General features: G+C 39.2%; 2 protein-coding genes across 2 annotated transcripts; both read right to left on the bottom strand.

Moving 5' to 3' along the window:
* Positions 1-1,199: 1,199 nt before the first annotated feature.
* On the bottom strand, positions 1,200-18,893 carry zc3h12b (zinc finger CCCH-type containing 12B). Its single transcript, XM_038707919.1, has 6 exons — positions 18,334-18,893; positions 12,691-13,485; positions 12,415-12,554; positions 11,995-12,229; positions 10,760-10,866; positions 1,200-10,648 (listed from the first exon to the last, which is right to left on the bottom strand). The coding sequence occupies exons 2-6, from the start codon at positions 13,320-13,322 to the stop codon at positions 9,222-9,224; spliced, it is 2,541 nt and encodes an 846-aa protein (XP_038563847.1). The 5' UTR covers positions 13,323-13,485; positions 18,334-18,893; the 3' UTR covers positions 1,200-9,221.
* A 114-nt stretch (positions 18,894-19,007) lies between these two features.
* LOC119895091 (APC membrane recruitment protein 1-like) lies at positions 19,008-25,747 on the bottom strand. The gene is made up of 2 exons (XM_038707918.1): positions 25,253-25,747; positions 19,008-23,816 (listed from the first exon to the last, which is right to left on the bottom strand). Exon 2 carries the CDS (start codon positions 23,707-23,709, stop codon positions 20,587-20,589), a length of 3,123 nt encoding a protein of 1,040 aa, XP_038563846.1. The 5' UTR covers positions 23,710-23,816; positions 25,253-25,747; the 3' UTR covers positions 19,008-20,586.
* Between the last annotated feature and the right edge of the window lie 43 nt (positions 25,748-25,790).

Genomic DNA, 25,790 nt, shown 5'->3' on the forward strand with positions numbered 1-25,790 from the left:
AACGGTAATACGTCAAGGGGTTCACAATTATTTGACCACAACGGTTTGTGAATGTGTGTTTGAACCAATTATCATAACAGGTATGTATGTGTGCGCACATGAAAAATCACTTTGGTCTTGATCTTAGCCATTAACCACTGATTCTGAACTTAAGTTAATACTATATTGACAATATCAGTTCTAACATCTTGAAAATAGCACTAGTCTAATTCCCTTAGGGCCAGCTAAAACCTACAGACTTCATTTCAAACAACAGTATGCAAACTGGCCTCAGATTCCAAAAAAATAATATTACAATTGGTGAATAATTCAATAGCAGAATAAATCACAATTGAACACATCTCTGCTTTGTAAACATACAGGGTTAGTCATTAAATCAACTGTCAAACACTCCTAATAAATTCCTGTTTTAAAAAGGATTTGTATCTCGAAAGAGCATTAAACATTAAACACAAATCTGACTAAACACTGGCACCAAATTAAACATTTAGCGTCAGTATGTTACTGGTGCTGTCGCCTGCTGCCTGTCAATCATATGGAGGGTATGTGGTGACATCATCTGGCATGCAGAGATCAGCCAATGCCAGAGTGCAATTTCTGTATTATGCTTTTAACCGTTTTTTAACCATCAGGCTGGACACAGATTTGCGTTTGCTGTTCAGCTACTCTTAGTTTACAGTGTGTGGAAAAGATATCCTATGTCCCCTGAAATACAGAATTCACTGCATGACAACCCATGTGTTGAATCACTACAAGATATGTTTGACAAAGCCACTGTAGAATAACTTTGGCATGTTTTATTAGGCAAAATATACTCAAAAATATTGAAATTCCCATTAAAATAGCATAAAGCATATATATATATATATATATATATATATATATATATATATATATATATATATATATATATATATATATATATATATAGATATATATATATATATATAGATATATATATATATAGATATATAGATATATAGAGAGAGAGAGCGAGAGAGAGAGAGAGAGAGACACACGCACACACACACACACACGTGACTATGTACAAAGAGGACATAATGCTTACTGCTGTACACAGGGTATCTGTGCACTTTTATGTAGCACGTAAATGTCCCTGTAAATTAACTACTGTACCCAGTAAGAATTAGTACATACCAATGGGCTACTCCCAGTGACACATAGTGTCACACACATTATGGCATTGATTTTCCCCCTTTATTTAAATAAAACTATTTTCATATTATACATTTCATATTTTGTTACATTCAAGGTATAGATACAATTTGTATCAACAAGCAAAAGTCAATTCTAGACATTTGTGGCTTAGATGTTTGCGGCGCTCAGAGGGAGGGTGGGGACTGTGAACAACCATCCTGGCTCTAGGTTTAACCTTTTGGCAAAGCAGTAAAATACTGGATTGATACACTGAAAGTCGTTTGTAGTGATAGTGAGGGTTTTATTTTTGGACTGGAAATAATCTATCGCCCAGTGAAAACAGAATCTTTCTGGAAGTAGTCTTAGGAACAGGGACTAAATTGTAAATATCTCTAAGGTTCGTGGGGGAAAATGTACAGACAGAATCGGTGAAAGCAGAGTCTAAACTTAAGGGCAGCTACCATCAATACTATTTCAGAATTATACACACATTCAGTGCATTTTATCTAATTACAGAGAAGTGCTAGCAATGTGGCATTGTGCCAGAAACACTAGCACACAAGCTTGTGTGCAAAATCAGCAGTTAAAATGAAATGTGTGCACATCTTTATCAAACCATAGAGTAACAGTCTCTTAATGACAAAATAAAAACATCTGTCTGAGTTTAAACTGATTTGACATTAATGTACTGTACTGTTTACAACATCTATTTTATCATTAACTGCTTCAGCTGCCATAGATGTCAAGGATAATTCCCACAATGAAAACAAATCACTATAATGAACCTTGACCATTTTCATTTTGGTAGATTTGCATTGCGGCACACATTACAGTTACTAATTCCTTAACACACCTAAGTAAACGTACTCCGAGTTCATCAGGGCAATTGACTATTCCAGTGTTCAGGTTAAAGAAGGATCTCACTATCACAAAAAGAAACATAAAAGGATACCATATTAACCACATTAGCATACTGAAGTCAAAACACTTGTGCTCTTGATTTGGTATATCCATCAGCAATTGTTGAAATTTTAGAGTTGTTTCTTTTATCAAAGCATACAGTACCTTCAATCTTTTTTTTGGGACCTATGACAATTAAACTATTTAAAAGAAAAAGGATTGCACGCAAACTTTTAGCCAAATGCCAGAAACAACCTTGACAGCAGCCTTGCAATCTGATTGTTTCACATGAAGAAACATTTAGGCAGTTTGTTTCACCTTCTCATGAACAGACAGCTGGCCTAAAGTGGCCTAGTCTTTTTTCATGAAAAAACAAAGTCAGCAAAGCCCAAAAATTCATTTGGGCAAAACACATTCAAATGTTTGTTTTTTTTCTTTATGTCTGTTCATATACCACTGTTGTACCTAAACATTATAAAGAAATATATATATATATTTTTAAGCACCACCAATGAGAAAGTCAGGCTCACATAGTTAGCCCTGTTAAAGAGTAATACCACTCAGTTTAAAAATTCACGCCATTTTTCTTTGTAATCATGACCACTTTCCTAAATTAAAAGGACAAATATTCGGGTCTGTGATGTCATCAAAACATAGTCTGATGACGCTCTGATTTCCTACAAGTGGCAGTCAAACTTTCTGGACTTTGTGTTTGAGCTCAACATCACTTCCCTGTGTTTTTCATTATTTATTAATAAAACACCATAACAATAATCTGTGCCCTAATCAATTTTTGTCATTTGACTCACAATGAATCTTAACACAAATCTGATATTTAACATTAGGTGGACTCATCTCCTTCAGAGGCATGTGATAAAATACTGCAAATTTGTAATGCCCTGTCATGCAATCTACAGTAATAGTAAGCCAAAGGGGTGACATACATGAATCCTGAAATTAAGTGGCATTTCCCTTTAAATGCGCTCAAAGCATGATCTTGCTATTAGGGTTGGCTTTACATGTTACAACCTCACTGCAATTGTAGGCTGAATATAGCACTGTGTCCTGAGGGTGTGGGGGGAGAGAAAAGGCAATGGATCCTTACAATCAAGGGAGTTAATCCTCACAGGAGCATGAATGTGCTTAGCAAAACTGATGCTAATGTGCCCCATAAGTAAATAAGAGATCTGATGGACCTGGGGGCCATACCAATTGTCATGATTAGCATCCAACATTAGCATCCTTAGGCCCCAAATGTAATGTAAAGGTCGAATCAAGATCACTGGCTCAAAAACTGTCAGACAATCAGCATATTATAAAAATATGGACAAACAAATGGTCTTTAAGCAGATTTTAAAGCCCATTTGTGTCTTTGGCTGCATTGGAACTTCACACCTTAATGGACACAAACATCGCTTCATCTGACTAAAGCTGAATCACGTAAAGCCACCCTATTAACCCAGGTGCATAACAAGGATATACACAAACAGTACAAAGTTTTGCAATTCCATCTCTACATTATAACTGTACATAACTAACCTTAAAAGTTACTACATGTTACATGTAGGATTTTCACAAAATATATCACTGCTAGATCAAAGTACTCTTGCCAGTAACCACTGGTTTTTGGCAGGGCAAGAGAAATTAGAAAATTGAAAGCATCCTGAGAGCAATGTGCTGCAAGGCACAGCCAAACCCTTCCATGATCCTAGGAGACTGGCTGCATGTATATGCAATTCAGCCCCCAAGCCATACAGCAAATTTCAACATGCTTTCTAGCATTCACTTTTTTTTTTTTTTTAACTACACAATTATTGAAACCTCATCCTATAAGATAACACAAAATGAGTCCAATATTTAACTCACTCCCAGACCTAACTGTTACAGCTGTATTCTTAGCATTTTATCTGACAAATGCAACATAGGGTAAATAGTCTGTTGCAGAATTCCTTGTGCAAACACTTAACATTTCTACAACTTTTCCTTAAGTCACATCACAGCCCACTGAAATTAATTCTCAAAGCTTTCCTCCGTTTACATGTACATAAGAAACCAGGTGACTGTCAAAAATCAAGTTAAGGCATGAAACTTGTTTAGATGCACTGCAATAGTCTGATTTCTGTAAAACCACAGTTTACACGTATTTTGTCAGAAAGCAGATTTCTCCCCTCCCCCCTCCACATTTTGAACCAAGTTAAGTCATATTTTAAGAGTATCCGATATGGTATCCAAGAAACGTGTTAATAGGACAGTGCCATGATAACATTTTTTTGACTGGAGCATTTGGACTGACAGTAAAGCAAGAGGATGGGCTCTATCATCGGATAGTTTTACTGGGTGCATGTGTTTAAATTAAACTACTGACTTACTGTTTATATTAACAATAGGGAAATCACTAGGTTTGTTCAGCATAGACTGGACTTTGGATGTAATTATTCCAGATGCAATGATGCATGGCCATACATTTAATCCTGTTGGATTACTGCTAGAGTGATGGTACCTGTATAAACCAAGTTTCTTTTAATGCCTTAAACTGATAAAAGAAACTAGGTTTCTCATTTCTCATTCATGCATCAGGACTCAGGTCACTGACGAAAACTTGGAATCAGACTAAAGTTATGTTAAAGTAGTCCAACAAAATGAACCTGCTCCTGAAAACAAACTGCTCCACTGACAACTTGAAAGAGTCCATTAGAGCTACTGTTTGAAACAAAGATACTTTGAATATTTTCACATTGAAAAGAATCAGTACAACAAAATTTGACAAATATATAAATAGGAAAATCCTGGACGTAGCATCCAATAAAATCAGAAAGGTAACTATACAGTACACCATAGGAAATTATCCAAACACAATGTTAGTTTATACTATAATCCAATCGATTCTGTGAACCAAAATGTAAAGTTATGTAGAATTCTGACAGTATATAAATTCTATCTTTTTTTGGCATTATTTAGCAGCTTATAAATGACTTTGACATAATGGCTTTTTATGTGATAATATGTACATAGATATGTGCACAGGTATACAAGTCAAATCTCTTTTTTGGCTTGCTTTGTGCACTGTCAAATTCTACCAAAATAGTAGCTTTGTTAAGTGAGGCTGAGAAAATATATCTCTCTAGATACTGAGATAGTGCTTTACATTTGAAAATAGGAGGCTTCAATGACTAAGACTTTCATTGAAACCAATCAGACAATGACTTAAGCGTGAGGTCACTCAGATATAAGGCCATTAAATGTCATAGTTCATGCTGTGAGGTATGTACCTACCTCCCTCTTTCTTATCTTCAAAATAAATGCAAAAACAAGTCACAAGAATTATATACAGCAGAGGCAGACATACGCAAGGTTATTTATAGTTTCACTGCACCAGAAACACTTTAAATGCCTTTCATAACACATTCACAGGGCCTGAACAAGATCTTCATAAAAAGCTACATGGTGTACAAATGTGTGTACTCTTCTGTCAGATTTAATAAGGCAAATGTGGGAGAGGTTGCTGAGTTATAACTTCCTATCTTGACTGTGTTGCTATGTAGCTAACCTGTTTATTGATCCACTTAGTTCCCATCGACTCACAAAAGGTATTACACAAGCTAGCTACATTAGTTAGGATTCTTGTTAAAGTTGGGTTTCAATGATGATGGTTATCCAGCGGGCCATCACAATTATGGAACCCCAAAGTAATCAATATTAATTAGATAAAAAAGGAATTATGAAACTAAAAATGAATAAAATATGTAAAATATATAAATTAATTACATGAACCAACAATTTGTAAAATAATTAAATAAAAATATTTTTTAAATTCACATTGTGATAATGGCAGTATTCCGACTTGTTGAGGTAATGGACTGAACTGGCCACGGACTTTCTAACAGCGAGTTTGGGCTTTTACGAAGGTGTGAGAGTGCACCGCTGTAAAGGAAAGGGGTGCACTGGATTTGTAACACAAGACAAATTGAGAGCAACAGAATGCGGCACAGTCTCGATTATCTTGTTTCATGATCGTTGCAAGCCAAAATCGTTATTGAATATACAATTTGATTAGTCGCCCAGCCCCAGTGCATAGGAATTATTTATGGTGCGCCTCCCCGCATCCACGGCTATTCATTTTAGTATCTTTGTGGGCCCTCCTCACATGAGGGCCCAGTATGCCTGTTGCTGTAGCTAACAGGTGCTAACTGGCTAAATCTGGTGGCAGTTATTAAGCTTGCTTGCTTCGGAGAGGGTGGGGCATGTGACTGGCTGTAAGGTCTGAGAGCGGTGACAACTTCAACTTGGAGGCAGTCAGTTTTTTTCACGTGAGTCTGTGTCGACTTTTTTGCCAGTTAAATTTTTATGGCTTCTATCGACTTGCCCATCTCTGAAGAGAACTCTCTTATTTTTAATCCGTTTGAGCAGAATATAGACAGTTGTGGCATTTACGATAGTTTCCTTAATCCTGATGTAAATCAATCTAATTTAAAATTATTAAAACTGTCTTGTAACTATTACTCTGAAGGACAAGTAAACTCACTGTATCAAACTATAAAATCTTCTAATAATTTTTTCTCTACTTTCCATTTGAATATTCGTAGTATGTCTAAAAATCATGACGAATTAAGAATTTTACTGTCTACCTTAAGTTTTTCCTATTCAGTATTGGCTTTTTCTGAGACTTGGCTGACTGATGATGTATTTTCTTTATTCCCCTTACCTAATTATTCATTCTCTCACTGTCTCTGAGAACTGGAATTGTCCCTCAAAATTTGAAGATTGCTAGGGTTATACCAATTTTCAAGACCGGTGACTCCAAGGATTTTAGTAATTACAGGCCAATATCAATTCTCCCGTGTATATCGAAAATTTTAGAAAGACTTGTCTATTTGAGATTATTTAATCACCTGGATGCTAATAATATTTTATACAAACATCAATATGGTTTTCGGAAGCGACACTCTACTGAGCATGCCCTTATTCAACTCGTAAACTATATTTCTTCAGCTCTTGACAATAAAAATATGCTCTTGGAGTCTTTCTGGACTTGAGTAAAGCATTTGATACGGTCAGTCACAATATCTTGATTGCTAAACTTAGTAGATACGGAGTGAAGGATGTTGCCTTGAGATGGTTTAGAAGCTACTTAGCTAATAGAGAGCAATATGTTTACCTGGAAGGCTATGAATCAATGAAGTCACAAATTAAGATTGGGGTCCCTCAAGGATCAATTTTGGGGCCTCTTTTATTTTTAATTTATATTAATGATATGCCTATGACTTGTACTAAACTCCTCCCAGTTCTATTCGCTGATGATACAAATCTTGTAGCTTCGCACCATGACTTCAATATTCTAATAAAAATGGTTAACGAGGAACTATCATATATTATGGAATGGTTTCAATGGAACAAACTTACTCTTAATATAAAAAAATGTAACTTTATGATTTTTTGTAATACTCACAAACATTACCCAATTGAATTATCTAAGATCTTCATAAATAATACTCAAATCGAATTGGTTCAGCATACCAGATTTTTAGGAGTCATTATAGATAGTGGTCTTAATTGGTCTAACCATATCAATTTTGTATCTAAGAGGTCAGCTAAAATGTTGGGCATATTGAGGAGGGTTTGTCCTTTGGTTCATTCATCAGCATTTTTAACCTTATATTATAGTTTTTTGTTTCCATTTATTAATTATTGCAACATTGTTTGGGCAGCTACTTATCCTACCCACCTTAAGAAATTATTAGTTATACAGAAAAAATATCTCAGATTTATTTCACATTCAAATAGATACGCTCCTTCGGCCCCTCTTTATAATAAATTTAAAGTTCTCCCTATTGATAAGGTAAATATTTATCAAATATGTTTACTTATGCATAAGTTTATATATAGGAAACAAGATCTACCAGACTCTTTCCAGAATTTGTTTATTCCTATCTCACATGTTCATTCATTTCACACTAGACATAGTAATAATAACTTAGTCTTACCAATCACACGAACTACAAGACATCAATTTAATATTTCTTTTAGAGGTCCTAAGCTCTGGAGTGACTTAAGTCCATCGTTGCGATCAATGTCCTCTTATTCAGCTTTTAAAAAGCATTTGAAGAGTTTACTACTGCTAGCTTGATGCCTTTATGTAGTTTTTTTTTCTAAGTATTGTTGGTTTGTATTGAATTGCTTTCTATCGCTTGTTGTTTATTTTTATTTTCATTTTTTTTTTCCTTGTGTGTTCTGTTTTTTGTTGTTGTTCTTTTTTCTTCTACTTTGATGCTTAGTCTGCATATCTCGTGACTTAATATGGGAAAAGGAGTGGAACTCTGTACAAGCCTAGTCTGGCTTCGTTCCCTCCTTGCATTGTTCTGGACTTGTACCAAACGTGCTAAACAAATAAACTAAAACCACTGTCATGACAAGTGACATTATGTTACTAGTAGCAGGAAATGTGGTGTCATTGGGAAAAACACCAGTATGGAATAAAATAAAAACTTCTATAAAACTATAAAAATAAAGAATGATGAAACTGCATTTCATAAGTGAGTTGAGTAGCTAAAAATACTTGAAAAATTGTTTCACAGATTATTGTTTCATTTATATATTTTACACAATTTATTCCTGAGATTGTTATTACGTATTTGTTTAGTTTTGACACTTTGGGCAGCCATACATCATTTTTTATATCATGTAACCAATTAAATCAACAGGAACACATTCAGAATTGATCTAAGGGACATTGAACAGTCCTGCCAAATGTTAGCTGACTATTCAATATATATTTCTAGAATTAATGATGAACAAATGTTCAGTTAATCATGGATATGGTACAAAGCTGCTATGCAGCTCCTGCTCAGGTAGTATGAATGTGTTATGAACCAGATTTCTAATAAGGTGTTACCTCATATAAACTGCACCACACTCCATATAAAAACGTAGCTTTCATATTCGAAACAGCTTACAATTTGAGACAAACTTATTAGACAAACTTACTCTATGCTGATTCTGTCATTTTAGTGAAGAAAAATCTGATTGCCAGATTCCCCACCTTTTTTTAAAAACTCCTGAGGGCAGATGTTGCAGCTTTAGCAACATTTAACAAGTGCCTATCTTTGCAATCAAAATCTGTATTTCCCTTATCATACCACTTTTGAATGTTTAACAAGATTAACTGCTCAATGGCATGACCTCAGTTTTGTAACAATGACAGCCGCAAGTTGTTGTGGATCTGTCAAATGAGGGTTCTTCTCCATTACTGAGTGGACTACATAAGCAGGGAAGATGTTACAAAGGTTCCGATATGTTTGATACTGGTGGTCTGGGATGACATACCGCTCTTGGTGTTCAGCTGCAGATGGCATCTCCCATGGAGAGTTCCAGATTTGCTCCATTTTGTCTGGCATGCTGCGCACCATCACCCGCTCACAACATGGCATCAGGCTGTTACTCAATGGATATGAATGATACCCATAGGACTCATTACCACAAGGCAAAGGGTCCCAGCTTGCATGCTGCTCACGGCACAGTGGAGGTCGCCTCTGTCTCATTGGGTTGCTATCATATAGCCTTGAATCCGATATGCTGTCCATACGAGTCATACCAAGAGACCGTGTGGGCTGTGAGGATAAAGGTGGGAGGACATTCTGAGTTAGGGGATAGTCTCCAGGACAGCTGGACCTTGCTCCCACTGCAACATGCTGGATATGTGGCGCTAGATGAGCTCCAGACTGCTTTCGGGGGCCCTGCTTGGGTTCCTCTGGTCCATAACTCTGTACCCTGGTCAGTGCTTCATGACGAAACCCATGGGAGAAAGTCTGCATCCTACCCTGTGCGGGAGACTGCTGCTGCCCCTTCATGCTCTCCTCTAAGCTACTGTCCACAGAGCTTGGGTAGAGGTCCCCATAAGAGGAGAACGAGTCACTGTTTGAATGGCTGAGGCAGGACTCAGGGCAGTGGCTGGGATTTCTCTGATACACACCATGCTCGTGCTCCATGCTACAGAAACTGTCGACATTATGCATGCTGCTCATGCTCATATTTGAAAAATCACTGTGCAGTGAATAATAGCCATGGTCGCTAACTGAGTCATACTTTGGGAACTGTTCACTGTATGTAACAGAGGCGCCATGACTATTAGTAACTAAGATAGGAGGGTACTGTACACTAGACATGTGCTCCAGAGAACTGTGTGCGAACTGCATAGAACCTGGAACTGGGCTGCTGGCTGATCGTGTGTTCAAGGCCCCAGCTGCGTGGCTCTTGGGAGGCTGCATGGTGGGCACACTGAGAGCGGACACAAGGGAAGGCACTGAATTTGTCTCAGACTTCCTCATAACGGACAGTGCCTCTGGAGGTTCACAGGCCACAGAGCGAATACTGGGGTCAGACTGACGTTTGGGTCCCACACGTTTGGCCTCCGAGTTGCTGTCCCCCTTGACAGTTGCTGGACCAGTACCACATTTAACTAAAGCCCCCTCGCTCATCGTCTTCACTGCAGACAATTTGGCAAAGGCCCGTAGTTCATCAGCCACCGACCGCTGAGGCTGGTTGACGCGCTCTGGATGATAGTACTTGCATTTGTGTCCATATGTGCACTTTTTCCCTTGTTTAAAGAAAGAGTAAATCAAGTCAAGATAATTAAACACTTAAATTATGCTGACAAAAACGCAACATTATTCAGACATTGCTTTGAAACGACATTTAAGGACCTTACCATAGGGGCATGGTTGTTTCTTGTGCTCTGGAACAACAGGACGCTTGCGGAGGAAATTTTCTAAGCTTGGACCATGTCTTCCCAATGGATCATCAGGCGGCATAAACCTATTCACAAAAGTCATTCAAAATGTTTCATTATTAAATGTCAGCTTTATTATTTCCAGCATAAAGAGTGATCTCCCAGACTTTCTAATTAGCAAAGGTCATAATAGAATGACTAAATAGGTTATGTGACAAAGGGCCCTATGATTTCCGCAATGCGGAAAACACAGACGGAATCACAGAATTTGACAATAAAAATTTAATCAACTGTAAAACACAGAATATTGTGGAATCTGGAAAAGATTTGGATGCTATTTATAAAAATTAGGGGATTTCCTAACATTATAAATGCTGCTATGGTCCTTTTGGTCATTTACGTGCACAGCTTCTCTCCTCTACTCTCTGTATTTCAGCAAGGGCAGGGCTCAGCAGCCTCTGTCAGATCCACTTATTAGCCTGGTGCGTTCAGCAGAATACAGAGGCCATTGAGGACAATTCACAATAGTACCTAAATGTACTGCAACAATGTATTCATTGTGCAGTTTCGTGGTTAGCACTGTCATGAAGGTCATGGGTTCAAACCCCGGTTGCCCCGGCCTTTCTGTGTGGAGTTTGCATGTTCTCCCCGTGTCCGTGTGGGTTCTCTCCGGGTGCTCTGGCTTCCTCCCACTGTCCAAAGACATTTAATTTGTTAATTGGTGTCTCCGAAATTGTCCATAGGTGTGAGCGTGAGTGGTTGTTTGTCTATGTGTGGCGTGTGATGGACTGGTGACCTGTCCAAGTTGTACCCTGCCCTTCGCCCAATGTAAGCTGGGATTGGCTCCAGCCCCCCGCGACCCTGTACGCAGGATAAGCGATTGAGGATGGATAGATGATTCAGACACTCTGATGACATAATGTACTTAAATTGTAAAACAAAGAATTCAGAAAAAATAAAACATAATCTGTCAAATATGTAAACGGATTTCATGGGGCCCTTGTCACAGATAGTCTTAAAATGTTTTGAATAAATAACCATTTATACTACTAACCAACTCTAATATAAACATTGTTTGTACTGTAGTAGTATCTTCTTTCGTTTTAACAAAGATCATATCCTCAAAATCTATGACTATACTCACAGGGTGAAACAGTCATATAGTGCATTTTTACATAGTTTGGCTGCCATAAGAATGCATCCGGGTTTCTTACTTGTCATTGACAAATGAGTACATTAGGAGACGTTCCTCTATGAACTTCTTCCACTCTGGCTTCTCATTTTGCAAGTCCCTGTAGTTGTCATTTGACACAATAATTCCATCAGAATCATAAGCCAGCTTCACTATGAAGCGATCATCATAGCACACCACTCTCCTGCCCTGAACTCGCCGAGATGGGGTGAAAACCAGGATCTTTTCTTTTTCCAGCTTGCGTAATATTTCTTGATCTGAAAGAGATGTTTCATGCAAATTTTAATGCTGGTTAACATTTCATAAATGGCTCATCATAATTCCATCAAAAACAACCAAAATCAATATCACAATGATAACCATGACAACACCACAACTCCATGCTTTAGTAACATACACAAAACTTTAAACAGCAACTACCTAAAAAAAATTGCTTTATTACCTGTGATGAGGGCGTCAGGCCTCGACTGTTCCTTTCTCCAGGCTGGGACAAACACAGTGATGTCTTTGTGTCCTTTCTCCAAGAACCATTCAACAGCAAGTTGGATACCACGGCAAGAGAATACCTCTTTGTTTCCATGGCTAGAAAAGAAAACAGTGTGGTGTACTTCAACCTCACCAAAGGGACGTCCATTGAAGGACAAATGTTTCAGAATGTAAGTGTGTTCTGTATAAAGCACAGACCAATTAAAAGAGTGTATGTTTGTTAGTTTCTTACCTCATTGCCACATTTGAGCCATCAATGACGATGGGCCTGAGGTTATCATGGGTATCCACAGGGTCATCTTCCACTGACACCTCTGGACTAACAGTCTCTTTAACACAGGGGGACCGCGATATTGATGTGGCCGTACTGCTGCCAGGTTGAATTTCAGGCTCCACTTTGTTTCCAAGCCTTACCAACTCAGCAAGAACGTCGTTAATAAGTGCAGCAGCCCCCAACTTGTTAAGCACCGTCTCCACCTGCTCTCCCGAATAGCCCAACTTCAAAGCAAATTCCATCTTCGTCTGGTACTCCCGGTCACTGGAATGTTTTATCCCTGGTCCCACGCTGGTCTCATCCTCACGAACATCTTGCACAGTGCTACTCTGGGAAAAACTGGGCCGGTCAAGGCATGGAGAGCGACAGAGCTGTCGGTGGGGTTTTGTGACAGCCAAGGGTTCCCTCTTTTTACACCTACTGCTGCTCACCTGAACCCTGTGGCACTGCTGCTCTTCTGATTCACTTTCTGAGCTGCTTCCATCCTCTGAATCGTCAGTGGCATGCTGGGCCTCGCTTGAGTCAATGTTCTCCTCCCTCCATGGGCGTTTTTCCATTTTGAGCTTCTCCACCATCGACCATACTGTCATCACGTTCGTCTTGACACCTCAGATTTCCACCCCATGCCTCTTCACCTCCACCGCAACCAGGGAATCATACTCAATGCCGGACTAAAGCGCTACAGGCTCTTTGTTTAGAGCCCAAGTAACACGGTCTCCCCTCTGTGGGCAGGCAAAATCAAACTATTAAATCCTGAAAGATAGAAAAAACACAATGGGATGTTTCAATAAAAAATAAAATTTTAATCATTTTGAAACAAATAATTTACCTCTGTTCCTATGCATAGACTTTAATTTGTTTGTATTTCCCTATTTTATACAATCAAAAGTCTGACTGGAGAAGCAATTGAAAGCGTAGCAAGATAGAAGAGTCTACTAGAATGAAACATTTCCAGTGCAACTGTTGTGAATTCTTTGTGATCTTAACTGCAGCTTTGAGTAAATAAGATGGTAAACCAGTTTTATTTGTAAACACATCTTTCTCCTCTCAGTTTTAGCTCTCTGTCCTAACTAACCCCAAAACTGAGCTTTTCCAAAATGGCCTGTTGTTTGTAAATCTTCAAAACACCAGCTTGGTGTTTGAGTGTGTAAATGTTAAACAGAGCTTCTGCATAGCAATGACACAAGCGCACTGAGGGTTGGGGACTCTGTGCCACAGTGCCAGTAAAGTTAAGAAGACATCCTTGGGTTACCTCTAATTTTCTCTTTGGTTGATCATTTTAAAAGCAGAGCTGCGGTCATTAACCTGGATTTAGGTTGATTTTGTCAGATGATGACACAATTATAAAACAAGTTTGTTTTTTTTAATCACTTCTTGGTAATGACTGCTGGTTAATGTGCAATTATTCACCATGATTATTTTAAACTTGTTCAGTGGAAAGAAACAAAAAAATATGTAAATAAGAACTATACTGTGAATTTGAAGGAAAACTGCATTTTAACATTTAGAGGATTTAATGTAGACAGAGTCTTCATCTCCATCACCACCCCACTCTCCATCCCACCTGTGGTAAATTCTCAACCTGTGGGAAACACTGCTATCTGGGGCAAGTGACAAAATGAATCAGACTAATGGAACATATTAGTCACCTGCCCAGATAAACTAGTCACCAAAAAAACATAGCACTGTAGGGAAAGAACTGATCTGAATATGGACATATATACATTCTCTCTGTCCAACTGTGTTTTGGCATTTGTGAACCACAAACCACCAAAACTAAAATCAGATCTAGTCTTTTGTTTCGGTTACATTTCTAGTTAAACTGGGTGGTTAAATAGTCTGCAATGACAGCCAAGACTGCAGGCTACATTTTTTGTCTGACTGTCAACCTTTTTCTAATTGAAATATTAAATGTCATACCTACAAAACTATTTATTCTTACAAATGTACCACCAATAATTTACTTAGCTGTAACTAACAGGACATTCTTCAATAAACTCTAGCAAAGCATTACAGCACTGATGCATTTGTGAACTTATCTGTCCTAATTGTTATTGGAAAATTTCTCACTGCATACCAACAAACCTGAACTGAATTGTGAATATTTTACTAATGCTAGATGGTGACAGTATCAGCATGTGAATATTACATAAATTCACTTTGGCACTTTTTCACAACAAACAAATAGGTGCATACAGGAAAAAAAGAAACTGTGTCAATGATCTCATCCTGCTTGTAGGTGCAATATGGAACAAATCACAGCAAACAACGACCCAACTTCCCTGTCTCTCCGGCTGACTGCTTTTAAAATTAAAACCCCAGTCTTCCTGCACTAAACGTGTTCATGTACTGCAGAACAATCCTCGCCTCTGTGAGCACTGCTGGTCTCGCAAGCAATGATCGAGCCAGACACACATCAGGTGAGTGCGTGAACATAACCTGAGACAAAGTGTGGGCTGAACAGTGAATCCCTGCACCTCCGGCCCTCTGACAGACAATCTGAACTGAACGTAATTCCTAAGGGAACAAAGCTGTTTTATGGTAAAGCAGAGCAGGACTTCAGGGAGCCTGCAAGGATAAACATGTACCACTACCAACAGCTGTGTAGTGTAATTTATTTTTTACATATGGAAATTGGTAATCAAATAATCTTAACAACAAGTGCATTAATGAACAGAAACACTGGACTACACTATAGCAGAGAGCAGAAAACAGCCGGCTTCGAGCTTCAAGAGGCGCAGCCCATGATGTGGGTTGCTTAGCAACACAGCCTTGTCATCAGCTAACTCCTTTTTACCAGTCACGACTAACACAAACACGGCTCATCATCTCTCTTCAGGCAGGCAGTGAATGCACAACACTTATAGCTACACTACAACTCTACACTAAAACTCTTGAGGCAGCATATTTTGCAATAAAAATAACAATACTTAGACCTCGATCAGCGCTGACCATTGAAAAAGACAGATCAATCTGGATACTTGGTATGCGTGCATAAAACAAATGATCTGAGATTTCCTCTTTCAACATTAGTTCATGTAATGAAATAGCAATGTCACTGGCGACAACCTTGTCGGGTCATACACAAGATTGATATTTATAGAAGACCTTGAAGGGTGATAGATATTTTGAGGGTCAATCTATTGCTACAAATGCATACTTGCCTTTTAATGGCAGTACTAGGTTTGAACATTTAAAACAATGAACGGAGCAAAGTGGGATGTTGAGGCACTGCTGTGGCACTCAGCAGTAAACTCACACAACCCGCTGCCATGTAAGACATTTTATGACCACATCAGTACATGTTTCAGGGAGCATTCCTTCTCTCTTCTCTCTTCCAATCCTTTCCCTGCCACCTCCAGATTCACAGGCTTAGACTCAGTGAGGCCTCCAGACTATCTCTGCACATGCACAGGCTCGTGTAGTTCTGTTTCATAGCAACAAGTGAAGCAAGTCTCTGAAGCCATCTTTTTGCGTTGCTGACCCTACATAGTATGAAGCAAGGATAAAATGCACTATGGTCAGCGTTGGTTGCATGAACCACTTGTCTAGTTAGATATCTTGAAATTAAAACAATATACAAATCTAAAAATACAAAAATGACCCAGCAGTTTGTTTATGAGACAGACCAATTAGAGAAAAGCATGTAATTGTTACTGTGATATCTACGACGCTAATATTCTGTATAATTACACAGAAGAAAGTCATTATTACTAAGGTGAAAGATTAATGATCTACCTCTTCCTTCTGCAGTCTGAACACAAAGTCTGTACACCGAATCAGCACAAACAGTTCGCAGTACTCTGCATAAAGACAGTTCTGACATATACTTTCAGCATGCTTGGCCACCACCTTTACCCATGACCCAAGACCCATCACTATGAAACTACTCTTGGGAACAGGGGCAACTGCAACACATAATCAGTGTGGTCTGCCATAAGGGCAAGTGGAGATTGTCTGGGCCTAGAAAGAATGACAAACACAAACATACACAAACAAAACTAAGAGGGTACATTTTTGGTCATCATTATGCTTCAACGTAACCATGGGAGTAACCCGCCAACAAACAAAAACAATATGATCTCCTTTTCTTGTTTACACTGATCAGATGATGACACTATGCTCCCATCTCATTTTAGACCTGGTGGCATGTCTACTGATATAATAAGACTGAACGCTGGCTGATTATCATTTCACTACATTTTTGGAGGACTTGTTCACAAGCCATCTTAGATATCAAAAGACGGGAACACATTACATTTATTCATTTAGCTGACGCTTTTATCCAAAGCGACTTCCAATTGCTATATGTGTCACAATTGCTACATATGTCAGAGGTCGCACGCCTCTGGAGCAACTGGGTCTCAAGTGTCTTGTTCAGGTACACATTGGTTTCTCAGTGGATTCAAACCAGGGTCTCTCACTCCAAAGGCATGTGTCATAACCACTGCTCCATCACCACCCCAACAACATAGACAACACCATCACCAAAATGTTCCACGACCTGTTCCAGTGTGTCAAGCTAACACTTCACCAATACAGATAGATGTCTCATTGATAAAAAGATTTCTTTCCCTGTCATATGGTATAATCTCAATGGTTTATGAAGCTGAACAAAAACCTAAAGTACACATTTTGAGTGCTTGGTTTATCCCCTAAAGAGGGATTTTTAGCGTTGGAAACTACACTTATTTCAAAGCATAAACTGAAGACAGTTTCCTTTTAGTAGCGGTAACAGTTATACTAACAATAGGCAAAGAGAAAAGTGAGGATTGTACTGTGTTCTGATATGACCGGTAAGCCAGTTTTGTCTTTACTTAACAGCAAACCACACGAACGTGCACATAAATTAAAACACTGCAATGACCATAACTGCTGAATTAACTTAGGTGGACTATGTTATTGCATTTCTCAGCTAAATAGTTGACACGTCAATACAAAAATCTGAAGCGTTTTTTATAACATTAGGGATGAAATGGAGGAAGGTTAAAGCATATGACAGTTAAAGAGATTTCATACTGATAATGCACTTTTTCGAATTCCGTTATGATATTACTACTGCACACGACGTCACCTTTGTGATTGGATTTGATGAGAGATAACTGGTTTGACACCCTTAGGCCCGGGGATGCGGTTAGCACACGCTATCAACCTATGTACCGTTACTTTGCCAGTTGGAGAGTCAACATTTTAGCTACATAAACTGACTGGCCTACCTCGGTTAATCTTGTTGGTCAATGGCTAGAGCACGACTGGCTGTTCCTGCAAGCTAACGCTTCCTACCAGTCTTGTCAGGCAAACCCGGTCTCTATTTAACGCGAGTTAACGGTAACGTTAGCAAAGCTAGGCAGTTAGCTAACCTACGGTGATAATAGCCAACTCAGTGGCTCCACAGGCTAACTTAAACGGAAGCTAACACTAGTTAGCTTTAGCTGCTGTGCGTGTGCTAACATTTTTGCCGGAATACTATAGTAACTTAACAAAGTTGACGACCATTTAATATTTCAGACGGGGGTGAAACCCCAGCAACACAACATGATTCTCTACATTATGTGCACGTATATCGCTGCCATCGTTCACTTCAAACGGTGCTCATCTCACCTTATTGCTGTCATCCTCTTCACAGTTATGTTTTGCTGCCATTGGCGCTGTCGCAGTTTGGTCAGGGTTGCCAGATAACGCGAGGGAAACAAGTAACCTAAGCTTTGAAAAGACATCGGGGTCGTTAGAAACTTAAATTTCTGCGCCCCCTTCCCTTCACCTGGCCTCTTAGTCAGACCTTCCATCAACGCAGGGCTTTTATGATGCTTTCTTTGTGGCTTGTAACGACAGTTTCACAACTCATTACCCCATACCTGTGTGAATGCTGAAAATAAGGGACACGGAGACTTGCAGACAAGCAAGGACCGACTTGTCATAGATTCTTACTAGGGTACATAAGAGGAATAACTTGTGAACTCAAATGAATATGGATGTAGACTGTAATAAAATGTAGTATTGATTCATTGTATTTGAGGCCACAATAGCTACACTATGTATATTTAGGACATGCACAAACAAGACAGTGATTTCTAAAGTTTGTGCTGTCATGTGGCAGCACAACAGCTTTGTGTCGAACCTGAATGGGGGCTTTCATGTACACGCTCTCCTCAGGTGTTCTAGTGAACTTGACACTCCAAACTGCTTATAGGTGTGCTTACGTGTAAGCACTGCAACACACTATTAATCTGTCATGGTTTCCCTTCTGTTGGCCAAACAAGTGAGAGAAAATGAAAAAATTGTCTCTTTGTGTTTATTTTAGTGTAAGGCAGTGTTCTAATCTGACAAAACAGTACATATTTTCAAGAGGAATCCCCTAAAGTAACATGGATGTAGCTTTGAGACGATAAAAAATCCAAAATGAAAAAAGAAAACTCAAACAAAAAGAATATTGCCAATGTGTAACAACCATTCTGAATACAATGTTACAGTGTACAAATAGCTGAGAATATAAATACAAATTCTTTGACATTTGTTTGTTACGCTATAAAAAAAACATCATGTGACAGTTTAACCTCTGACTGACCAAACATTAAATGCACGAGAAAATTATTCAACTAGTTTATCTTTTGACATATTATTTCAGTTCCACTACTTTTTCATTCCACAAGCTTACAGTAATGCCATAATGGAGTGCATCATTTCAGTAAGAATGATGCATTTCACAGGTGGTCAAGCTGTCGGAAATGGGACCAAAGAAAAACAGCCACAATAAGGCCAAAATTGGCTTGTCTGGCTAGAAGCAGACAATTAGCTATTACTAGCTTTTTTATAAACTTTGATTTGCTTTTTTTACTAGCTTTTTTATAATTTGTTTTCCTCTACCATTTTTTTTACTCTGGCTGTTTCTTCGGTGTCTTATGTAAATCAATTTCATACACAGGGTAACTGCATGTGAAATGTACTATACAAATAAAGCAGTTTTTTCCTTTCAAAGCTTTCTAAAGTGTAAATGAAAAGTCATCTCAAATTAAGATGCAAGAACTATCAGTCCATCTGTACATTTCCTATAACTGCTTATCCTCTTCTGGGCTGAGGAGAAGAACTTGCTGTAAGATATTCTGAGCTAAAGCCAAATGCAGTAAAAGCTTAACGTATTTCAAATATACCTCATGAAGGTACTAAGAGTAATGTTTTATATTGTGGATGGAACTATTCCTGTCTGTGACCTGACATACTCCTCTCTTGTTGTTTCCTAAACCCAATCTGGTCTGAAATTAAGTAAACCAAGGAAACAGCTAGAGACGCTAAATTGGAGCATCATGACAGGCCAACATAAACCTTACTGGAGCACAGAGAACAAGCTGTGAAAGCAGTAAACACAAACATAAGCCGGCACTTAAAGCATAAGCATACATGTGTTGCTAGCAAGGCTTGGCTAGCCCTGTTCGGCAGTGCTATGGAAACCAGGCAAATGAATACTCCAAAACAAAGTGTGGCATTACCACTGAGACCTGGATACTGAGGCTACATGTGCATATAAACTTTCTAGTACAACTCAATAGCTTAATGAGATGAATCTGTGAGCATTTTAACTGCGAATAAAACAATGACTTGCTTAAATACTTTCAACACACTGTAATATGTGATCTATGTGAAGAAAGCGACAATTACTGTGCAAATGCAGACAATCCCTTTTGACTTCCTAATAAGACATCGATGTACTTAACTCAGCATAATGGGACATATTTTCAAATTTCAATTAAAGTACAACAACTTTTCAAAAAAATCAGTTAAGCGAGTCCAAATTAAGCAACAATTCTTCATTTGGATGCAACATAAAAGCATAATGCGAACTGTATGACTGAGAGACTTTCAATTTAAGGTTGCCTCGGAGAGTTTGTTGCAGGCCACAGGGCTCGCCACATCTCTGGGTGTTCTTTTTTCACTGAGGATGGCTATTTCATCTTTAGACACCCCTGCGTTCAGAGGACTCCCTGTGTGAGATATTCCATCCCTACAAGCCGCAGGTCTGCTTTTACCACACTGATTATAGGATGGCAAATTAGTGGCGGCTTTACAGAACATTTCCACATCAACATCGTCTGACGCCTCCTCCGTCACTCCAGAATAAACAAAGGTGCTATGAGGTAAACAAGGATCTGACTCCACGGGAAGGTGACACTGCTTACTGTAAAGCTCTGTGTTCTGCGAAATTAAATCACAGGACACTCTGTCTGACACATTACAGCAAAGATGTTGCGGTTTACTGTTGGGAAAATCATTGCTGGATGAACTACAAAATATTTTGTGTTCTACTTCGGTTTGACTGAGGCTCTGTACTTCTTCTGTGGCTTCCCGAGCAGTCAGAGGAAGGCTTAAAGTCATTTCTGACCTTGTTTGCCATGATAAGGCCATAATGCTGCTACTGTCTCTAACCTCCGATGCAGACACAAGTACATTCTGTTTGTAATATGGTGAGGAATCTCTTTCAGAGTCCTTTTCAGTCTGAAGACAGGTAACGATAGCAGCACTGTTCTCTCTGTATGTGTCAGGCATGTTCAACTCAAGGCTTTCTGTGTCCAGAGACCTACTTCTCCTGTCTAGAGACAACGGATTAGCCATGGACTGACTGACTCTTGTAAGGCCTAGGTGCCGTGGGAGACTAGCGATTGCCCATGTATTACTGATCAGGTTCTGCTCATACAGGTCTAACATTTGATAGTCACATTCAGCAAATGCATCTTTCTGTAGGTAGCTTTCTTCAAACTCCTGATAGGGCGATGAAATGTCCTCCTCCAGTTCCATGTGAATCTGCTCATCGTATTCGCCCTCATTATGCATATCCACTACATCAAATGTGACTATGGTAGGTAAGGCCTGCATATTTGGAGTGAAGGCAGAGTTTCTCTCCAAATCATCCACACTGTTGTGCAAGTTACTCAGCATCTGAGTGTTTTTTGTGTAGTCCACAAGTGCTTGAGAGAAACTCACAGTTTGCCCATCGTCCAAATCATTGTTGCAGGCTGGAGACTGAGAATTGATATTTCTGTAAGGTAGAGCCACAGGCTTGTTTTCCTCAAGATGCTGCTCTTTGGGTTCACAAAATGTTTCAAAATCTGGGTCAGATGTGCTCCCAAATGATATGCTGCTGTGCCTTTTCTCACCATCGGCATTTATGGATTTTGTTATTTTTTCAGTGGAAGCAGGGATATTTCCCTTTTCCTCAAATATATCCGGTTCTATGTCATTCTTGTTGACTGACACTTGTGGTTTTGAATTCAAATTGCGGTTTTTATTCATGCCAACTTCCAGCTGACCAACCGTATTTTGTCCCAACTCCGAGGATTTCCTGCATGTGTTCGGCATCTCTAGAAAATCACAACCTTTATACAGTTCAGCACTGATTTGTAATCGATTCATTTCTGGAACAAAGGCAGAATCTGTTACGCCAACTGGCTCACTCAAATATTCACACTGTTTTGAAACGGGCAGTTTTGATTTGTTTTCGTAAAGTGGACTGATGAGACTCTCGTCAGGAGCAAACAGTTCATAAAGGGCATCACCGCTGTAACTGTCCCTGGGTAATCTGTCTGTCCTTAGTCTGTCAGTTTTTTCTTGACCTTCATCTGGCCCTGGTGTGGTTGAATCATAGTAGCCCTCATCACTAGTTGGAACAGATTCTTGATGCTCACTTTGAGGAGTTAACACATCAGCAATTGAAGAACTGTCCATGCCACTGGCTTGCTGTGCACTGTTGCTGTCCATATTGTGAGAACTTGTCAGGTCCACAGTCAAATCTGTGTGGTCTTGGTTGCAAGAATAGCAAGTTTCCTCTGACACGTTATTTCCCCAGAAATCATTAAGACACTCCTCATCCAAATCTTCGGGTGAGGCCATTTCTTCACCTCCACCCTGATAAGTAAGATAACAAGAGGCCCTCTTTCCTCCATTTCTGCTCCTTTCTCCAGAAACCGTGCTCTCTGTGATGCTGTCATCTTCTTGATCCGCAATAATGTCCCCACAGCCTGTGAGTGAATCAAAGCTCTTTAATGATGCAACATCTCCAAAAAGCAGGTTTAGCTGATCTGACGAGCCAGCAGGTGTTTCAGACTTCAGTACAGGCTCAGACATCATCTGAAGTTTCAGACAAGGCTCACTGTGTCCTCTTGAGTTCTCCACATATTCGCTGGAAACTGCAGCCACCAAACTCATTTCCTGCATTTCATCATCACACATCTGATCATCAAGCCCAGACATTGGGCTTTCTTGCTCCTTGCTCTTCTTCTCTGAAGCCACCGCATCAGCATCAATACATTCAGGGCCATTGGAAATATCAAATATACCATCTGCAAAATCAGGCACATCAGGTTCAGATCCCAGGCACTCCGTGACATACTGGTTGGTGTTGTCCTGGACAACAGGCACCTCTTTTTTGCAGTGACGGGAGGACATTGCAATCATTTCAGTTTTATCCAATCCACTATTTCTATGGTTTCTGTGATGCTTAAAACTTTGAAAAAGACCCCTCAAACCCTTTTTCTGCCGGGTGAGAGTCAGGGATTTCTGGTCAGCATTTGGGTGACTACATTCATTGTGGCAGCTACTGTGGAGCTCTCCAGCACAGTCCATCTGGTTGTGGAACTCAAAATCTGCTGCTGAGGTGTACCCACTCCTCAGATTTTCATCATGATTAACTTTACTTATCCCATCGTGTGTCCTGCTTTTGGTGATTGCTTTCTTAGAAGACCACTTGTTCTGATTTTTACTCCTTCCTCCAAAAAAACTTGGTAAAAGACAGATACTTTTACGAACTCCAAAAAATGTCAGGGCAGTCCTCCTAAATCTTCCAGATTTCTGTGATTTTACCGTAGCATTCATCGTATCCAACTGAAGCTCTTCCGTTATGTCATCAGGGCTACATCGGGGAAGCTGTTCGGAGACTGAAGCTACATCCTTGGTGTCACTCGGTGGCTCATCTACCTTGCGAGAAGCCATGGCGACCACGTTTACAAGAGGAGTCCTACAGAAAACATAGTAGCTGAAATGTCTGAATCAGCTGGTAGGATCACTGAAGTGAATTTGTCCTCCATCTGATTTGAGCCCTGAATTGAGAAAGTTGAGACCAAAATCAACAATGAATTCAAATTGAACATTAACCACATTGATATGAAGCGCACTGCAGATTTGTAAATGTATTTCCATTAGGAGAGTGAGATTTCTAATACTAACTGGTGTCATCTGTATCACTGTGGCCATCAGCCTATTGTACTTTTTTTGACATCCACCACTGTATTATGATAACGAGATGGAAGATGTGGATTGGAGTCTACACTAGTCTCCTCTTCATGTCAACTCAATGTCTGTATGGCTTGTTGTTTCAATGTGTGCATTGTGCTATGGCCACGTGTGCCGGTCCTCTCTTTCAGACACTTGTGACTTGCAGCGATTTCACCTGAAGTGAACACAAGCCCCAACTTTGCCAACTGCATTCAAGTTTTTATGCCTCTGTGGTGTCCTGTTGTCTTATTCGCTTTCTTATCTCACCGTTTATTTCACTGTACATTTTAATATTTTGTCTTGGCACCTGCTGCATATACTTGTCCTTGTATATTTCCTGGCTCAATGGTCTGCTATGTCCTATTTTGTGTAATTTATATCTCTCTGTGTTGTTTTGCTGGATTGTTATTTGCCAACGTAGATCTAAGCAGGCTCACTTTCTATTAAACCATTCTTTTGTCAAGAAAATATGTATAAATAAATGTAAGAACATTTGTGTAATATTATTATGGTGCCACTTTGGCCATGAATCAAGGACAGGTCAAACTAGAGCTGCAACAATGAACCTAATAATCAATAAATTGTCTATTGATCGCCCAACTATTTTGATAATCGATTAACCGGTTTGAGTTATTTATTTTAATCACAATTATTTGATTCCAGCTTCTTATATGTAAATAAAATAGTTTCATTACTCTTTGACAGTAAGGTGATTATGTACGTATGTATACATACCCCATACTCATATTGAATCTCTCACCTTTGTATTGAATGTTTATTGTTTTGAGTGCCTTTTTGCAAGTATGTTGTGTATATATTGTTTTGTCAGTAAATCATACTCAACTACACCAATAAATAACGTTACAACCGTATAGTAATATATATCATGCATGCCAGAGTTAGAGTTCGATAAACCGCGGTAAAAAAAAAAAAAAAAAAAAAAACCCAAATATATATTCTGTGCTTTTCTGTTTAGTTACACAATTACCTACATACGTGACTGACTGAACATTAATCAACGATAAATAAAAACCCGTAAGATTGTGACATGTATAAGCCCAAGGTGATAAAGCAACAGGCTGTAGGTGTAACCGTCCTCCAGCTGCTCTGCCACAACAAAGATCAGCGGTAGAAGGTGTGTTGAAAATACTGGAAAAATGTAATTTCAAAGAGAGAATTAGCAAAGACAATAGACGGTAGCTAACGTTGAAGTCACATTCTAACGTCTGTGCTAACGGAGTCGTGAAGTAAACAAACTTACCAACTAAAGCCAATATCTCGCCGCACGGAGCTTGTGTTGGTTTCTCGGCCAAAAGACGCTGTTATCAATGCATGGTTTCTGGTGACGCTAACTTGGCTTTAACTTTAGGTTACTGCAGTTGGCTTGTGGCTGACTCGGGCCCCAGAGTAATTTAGCTCAGACCAGATACGGTTTCATTTGTTTCCAGCTAACGTTACGGTTAGCTAGCTGGGATGCTTGCTAACAACACTCGCCACCCGTGTGTTCTGCAGTTTGTGGCTGCAATGTGAGTCTGACAGTTGCTAGCGGTGGATAACGTTAAATCACATCGCAGCAAAGCAGTATGGTATAAATACGCAGACCAACTACAAATGGATTGAATTAATGTGCCTACTATAGCCACGCGTGCCGATTTTACTTAAAAACCCCAGCGTTTAAATGCCGGATGATCTTCCTCTCCCGACTTCTCAGGTAATTTTCCCAAATCGCCTTTGGCGACTCTCCTCTCGGCGCATACTAATGACGCAGCATGTGTGTAACGCGTGTTTTATATTACTAC

Source organism: Micropterus salmoides, unplaced genomic scaffold (genome assembly GCF_014851395.1).
Source record: "Micropterus salmoides isolate LMB-PRFRI ecotype aquatic unplaced genomic scaffold, ASM1485139v1 Ms_hic_scaffold_9, whole genome shotgun sequence".
Taxonomy (NCBI): Eukaryota; Metazoa; Chordata; class Actinopteri; order Centrarchiformes; family Centrarchidae; genus Micropterus; species Micropterus salmoides.